The 6318-nt window shown below is 43.8% G+C and overlaps 1 protein-coding gene across 1 annotated transcript in view; it reads right to left on the bottom strand.

Moving 5' to 3' along the window:
* The window catches only part of sfrp5 (secreted frizzled-related protein 5), a 12161-nt gene extending 7992 nt beyond the window's left edge, over positions 1-4169 (bottom strand). The window contains exon 1 of the mRNA XM_014336487.2: positions 3147-4169. Coding sequence (XP_014191973.1) covers positions 3147-3702 — 556 coding nt within the window. The 5' untranslated portion in view covers positions 3703-4169. The remainder of the gene's footprint in view (positions 1-3146) is intronic.
* Between the last annotated feature and the right edge of the window lie 2149 nt (positions 4170-6318).

Raw genomic sequence — 6318 nt, 5'->3', positions numbered from 1 at the left:
CACACACACACACACACACACACACACACACACACACACACACATGCACGTAAAGGCACAAGTGCCAGCACAAAACCTGAGCTCAGGTGGTGGTGAGTTTCTGCCAGTTTTGGCTGTGACACAGAGGTGGAAAGTGAATCTTGCTCTGTACTGTTAGTTTCCACAAGAGTCCTCGAACCGTGCTATATCATGTAATTGCAGAATAGCTCAGATAGCATCGGGGCCTCCCGGACTCGGAGATCAGCGAGTAAAGCTATACTAATTCTTGTGATTGATCCAACTCCCAAAGATTCACCTTGATTACCACAAGATTCTTCATACGATCCCGTGTAAAGAAAATCGTCAGTGTCCTCCAGTGACATAGAAGCTTCCCGGGAAACTCACTTCTAAGAGCTCTTAGCTGAAATTCCTTTTTATTATTGCTGGCTGTGTTTTCATGTGTGTGTGTGTGTGTGTCTGTGTGTGTGTGTGTGTGTGTGTGTGTGCGGGTGTGCATCGGTGCGGAATTAGAAGCCAAAAGCTTGTCCTCGGGATGGCCTCATCGGCACATCTGAGAATCTCTGGTTCTTAGCGAAATGTCAGTGGCTGAGCCTCCGGGCTAGAAGTGATATGGGTTCACTCTCAGTGTGAAACACTCACAAGAATACATGCACATGCACACGCCTAAAAAAGCACACACCCAAATTTAACTTTACCGTTATTTCATTTTTGTTTTTGAGTGTCATTTTATTCTTTAAAAATTAAAATCAGCATATTTTTTCTTATGTTCTTTGTATGTAAAATTTCCTAACACTAAAAATCCTTATTTCCACTGATTCTTCAGGACCCTCTGTAATCTATCCTCCTCTGATCATTATTTGAATAGATGGGATCAACAAACAGTTGGCTGTTTGGGGAGGTGGCAGATGAACGTCAAGCCGCCTCCTTCTCAAAGTGCATGTAGAAGAATGAATTATAACTCCGCAAACCAAAATGTCACATACTTGATACGAGTCCTACAAAAACAGAACAGCCATTTTCCCTAATGGAAAAAGTCAGAACTGCATTAATTCACCCAAGAATCTTCCACTGGTCTTTTTCCCACTGCTTTTTGCAAATCAGATTAGATACTTAGATGTCAGTATGCTGTGACCATTATTGATAAAAAGGAAAGATATGTCACACAACTGACTGACATTGTTTTTGTAATGATTGGTTTTCAGTGCTTTAGGAAATGTGTTTATCTGTCAAAGAACGTCTCAAGTAACAGAAAGGACATTTCAAGTGAAAAAAAGACCTTTACACCATAAACGAAAGAAGATGAAAAATGAGATTAAACGGTTGAAAGCAAATTGTAAAGTAATGTGAGCAATATGGCAATGACCATTTTATTTATATAGCATTTTTCAGCGCGTACAAACTCAGTGTCCTTAACATAAAAGATAAATTAAGGCTTAGTTTGTAAAAATAAAAAATAAAATAAAAATTTAAAGAGGGTTTTTGATTTTGGACACAGTTTTAATTGACTTTGGCTCAACAGGCACCTGCCCCCACCACCAACCCACACACAACCACAGTAACTGAAAGCACCTTCAGCACACTTAGATCTAATTCTAGGAATAGTTAAGAGATCTGCACCGTTTTCTAAACCGGATCTAAACCGTTTTCTTCAGGTTCTCATTGAAAGCAGAGGCAAACACTTCTTATGCTGCAGGAAGCAGCTTTTCTCCTCTTTTATTCGCTGTGTGCCTGTCTTTACTCTCCTGCTTCCCTCTTCTTTCACTCCTCTTCATTCTGCTCTCTCAGGGACAATCAGACTTTAGCGATTCCCATTCTCTGCCTGCGTCTCTTGTCCTGTCATGTCGACTAATTAGTGGGAACTCAGTAATTGGCCTTCTAGCTAATTGGCCTGCTGGCTGCCAGACCCAACAATGGCTGAGCAGACTGGGACACAGTGGGGACTGTCCCCCTCCACTGTCTAAAGACTCTCATCAACTCCCTCTCTCTCCCTCTCAGCGCTGACTGCTTTTGTGAAGAGGCTGCTTAAGTAGTTGTGCTTCTCACACACATGCACACACACACATACACACAGGCATTTGCACACCTCTTTGGATTTAGTTCCCACTCAGTCCCACTATTCACAATTGATACTCTTACTCATTGCTTGTGAAGAATAATATATTCTCCTATTTTTGTGAATCAAATCACTCTCAGAAACCCTTGATAAAGATTTGTCCTTTGTTTCATCCAGCTAAGGTTAATTTAGTAATTTGACTCTGTGCAAACCATGAAATAAAACATAATTCATTCACTCTTTGACTGTTTCGCTGTAGATGGATGACTACTGATAAGGGTGTGTGTCCATGCATGTGCCTCTGTGTAACTTTCAGTTAATACCCCCACAGTCCATCTATCTTAACTCAATGCGCGATCTGGCTGCTGGAGTCTCCAAGTCTCCTGGCTCTCTTGGTCTGTCTCCGTGCCTCCCTGAGGCATATGTAGATGGCCAGAGCCATCCTCAACTGTCCACTTAGGACTTTCCCCTGCAGCATCTTCCTGCTCCCGTCTCTTTCGCTGACCTCCTTTGGCTAGTTTTCCACTTAATCTCTTGTCTGTCATTGTGGAAATGTATGGAAGCCATCTGATTCTCTCATCCTCACAGTTTACAGACTCTCAGTGTATCCGATTGCAAGGACTTGAACGATCATTTGCCAAAGTGATATTATGAAAACAATGAAAAATTCAGAACTTTATCTCCTTGTTTACTTTCTGCTGAGTTTTTCATCTCAGCGCCTGCGTCTGCAAAACACAACATATTTTTCGGGGCAACTTTTCCTTCTGTCGAATTTAAAACATATGCGCATTCATATATCTCTTGTTTTCAACTAGATCTTATCAAATATACCAGGACAGAATATTTAAACACTGCTTTTTATTTTAAAAAATCTCAAAGATTTATTAAATGAGTATTTATTGAATTATTAAATCTTTTTAAAGAGATATTTACATTTTGTGGAAATCACCAGATTATCTTTTTGCTGCTGGAAAAGCTGTAATTTTAACCAGTAGCCTCTTCAGTAGTTATGCAAATTAAAATTGGTTATGATTTCATTGACATTTCTCTTCACTGTATTTTGCATAAGCATGCATGAATGAAGGTGGCCTACCTGGTGGCTGGGTCGCATGGTTCCCGGTGAACTGCATGGGGATGCACAGGTCGTTATCAATGGGGAACTTGTCGCAGGTCAGCATCTCCGGCCAGGGAAAGCCGTAGGTCTCCATCACCGGAGCACAGCTGTCCCTGACAGCCTCGCACAGTGAGCGGCAAGGGTAGATGGGCCTGTCTAGGCACACTGGTGCAAACAGTGAGCACAGGAAGACCTGCGTATCAGCATGGCACCGTTTAGCCAGGAGGGGCACCCAACTGCCTGCCTGCTGCTTAACTTCGGGCATGGTCTCATGGTCCAGGAGGTTGGGCAGCCTCATCTTCTTGTAGCCCACATTGTGGCACAGGCGCAGGTCAGCTGGTATGTCCAGACACTGGGGCTGCTTGGTGTAGAAGCGGCCATTGTGGAAGTTGTCCGACTGCCAGCTGTAGTAGTCATACTCATCTGCGGCCGAGACGGTAAGGAGGAGGAGGAGGGAGAAGGGCGACAGGCCCAGTGCCAAGCTGAAGGAGCCCTGGGTTAATGCCCACCTGGGGCTCTTTTGTCCGTTTGCCATGCCTCTACGAGTTCAGACCAACAATTCAAGAAGGTTATATCCAAAGTCTCCAAAGTAACTCAGTGAAGACAAAATGCAAGGAGAAGAGAGAAACAAGGGGGGGCAGGCGTGAAAGCTGTAATCCCTTTTTTTCTCCTGAGTATGAACGCAGCGGATTGAAAACAAAAGTGTTTAATTCCCTTCTTCCCTGGAGAGTCGACCCTCTAAGCCTCCCTGAAACACCTCCCTGTGTGTGTGTGTGTATGTGCCTCAGGTAGTGGAGTGGGGAGGCAGCAGTCAGGGAAGAGTGAGCTTACAAGTAGGACTTCTTACTTTTCCTAACTTTCCCTGTTCACAGTTTCTCACTTTCTTTCCCTGGTGCTCTCCTAGAACTGCCTCCAGCTCTCTCCTGCTCTCTGTCTATCAGTCTGTAATGAGGAGTACCTAGGTTTTAAGAGGCAGTGGTAGCTGCTCTCGTCTGCTGCCTGCCCCCTAGCAGGCGTCCAGACCATTCACCTTCCTACTGGCCTCCCCTGGACTCACTCAGAACAGCTCCAGCCAATCACAACCCCAGGGGGAGGCTCCCACTGGCCCTCAGGACACTCCTTCTGCCCCTTATTTTCACCAAAAGCCCTCCTCCAGAAGAGCTTAACAGGAAAGAAAGAGAGAGCAGCCTGTGGCAAGTTTCTACAGCTGCATTTTTATATTGATCTCTCGAATATGCACACGATTCTTTAGTTGGAAACACACCCAGAAGACACTGCCATCCTCTTACTCATGTTGCTTTTGTGATGGATTTCTAAACTCTTTAGCCCACTTCCATTTACTTGTGAGAGACAGACTCTACGGGCTCCCTGGAGATTGCTCTACGTGTAACAAAGGATGCGCGCTTGCAATTCAAGCACACTCACTTCATTAGCTCAAAACAGTCTGGCAGCAGCTTTGGCTGGCATCAGCAGTGAGAAAACTTACAAGCGCAAACATTCACATGCATAACTATAAACGTGAGAGATGCAGGAGGAGAATATGAATGAAGTTGAGGGGGGAAAGGGCACCAGCATGGGAGAAGTGAGGTTACTGAGTTGTGCAACTACAGGTGGCTAGGTGGTTTATCCGCGCCAAGGGAGTTATGCTAATGTGTATGTTGGCTGTGAAAAGAGGCACGCTGCATGTCTGTCTCTTTCTATCAGTGCCACTGACACAGTGAGGGCCTTCATCTTTGGAGCAAACTCCCTAGAAGGGTCACATTCAGATTCAAAAGCCTGTAGCATTGTGAACAGGATGTGGGATCAGTGGCTCTCTTGGAGGGTGTTCCTGCATTTGCTATTTGATCTGCGTCACGCATTAATGCTTTTCCTCATGTGAATAGACTGTAAATGCAGGCCAATACAAATGATTTTAAAGTGACTGTTTTCTGTACTATATCAAGATATATGTGGATTGTGAAGACACCATATAGATCATCCTGCAGCTGGATTGTGGAGAGACTAAGACGAAGTAAACAAACTGTATGTGGCAGTACAAACAAGGGGACCGGGAAAGTGCGTGCATGTGTGTTTTGCAAACAGCTGGTGGTGTACTTGGATGGGAATCAGGAACAGTATTGTTCTGCGCCTGTAGGGTGGAAGATAAAATTCCAGAAACAGCAGTGAGTCCGTAGAATCTAATTCAATAAGATGATATGAAATCATGTTTTAATAACAGTTAACCAAGCACATCAATAAAATAAGTCCAAGAGCCCGTGGAGTTTTATAGTATCATGACCAAACATTCACTTATTTCCAAACCCGGGGCACTGAAGAAGATTACTGCACCATCAAATCGTTTTTTACTTGACAATGGAGTTGAATGTGTTTCAACTTTATCATGCTGGGCTGCGATTCAAATCCCTGTTAGTACGCCCTTAGTGTGTGCGGATACTTTTTTCGGTGGATTGGAAAAGCTGCCAACAGAGCGAACAAAATCTGCAGTTTGCATAACCTTCAAATGAAGAAAGATAAGATGGTTGTTAGCTGATGTAGCCATTTTTGAAGGAAAATTATAAATAAAAGCATTGTTGAGTGAGCATAAAGCACTTATTTTGTTTTCAGAACCTCACAGCCAAGACTTATTTGACTCACTGTGTCTTTCCCAGCAGTAACACTTTCATCCGTCAACATGCTGTACTGACTGCTAACCTTTGCACTACAACTAATCAACGTAGCTCACAGCTAATGATCTCTGGACCTTACTTTTTTAACAAGGGGTGGTGGGACTGTCTTGTGCATACCTCACTATCTTGGTAAAGGATTTTGTATGCACGTTAGCGCACTGGTGACCTATTTTAGGCCTGCTAGTGTTTCCTCTCGATGCAAGCACAGTGTCCTACCTTCAAGTCAGTAACAAAAGTGTCTTTCATGGTAATCAATCAACAATGCTTGTCTCCTCTTGTTCTCTTTCCCCTAACTGGCCCCTGTGGCCACCGGCCAATCAATTCCACTCTTCAGTTTCCAGCCTTCTGATTGGATGGAGGTTATAAGATTAGGTCCAGCTTTCATTGTTAGGCCGAAAGATTTAGCATGGTTTGAAAAGAGTGTCTCGGCAATTGTGTGAGTATGCCTGTCTGTTTGGAGATGGTGGTAGTGGGTATAGATAGTT

Source organism: Haplochromis burtoni, unplaced genomic scaffold, assembly GCF_018398535.1.
Source record: "Haplochromis burtoni strain Fernald_Lab_line unplaced genomic scaffold, NCSU_Asbu1 Contig_7, whole genome shotgun sequence".
Classification (NCBI taxonomy): domain Eukaryota; kingdom Metazoa; phylum Chordata; class Actinopteri; order Cichliformes; family Cichlidae; genus Haplochromis; species Haplochromis burtoni.
This window is presented reverse-complemented; position numbering and strand designations above follow the sequence as displayed.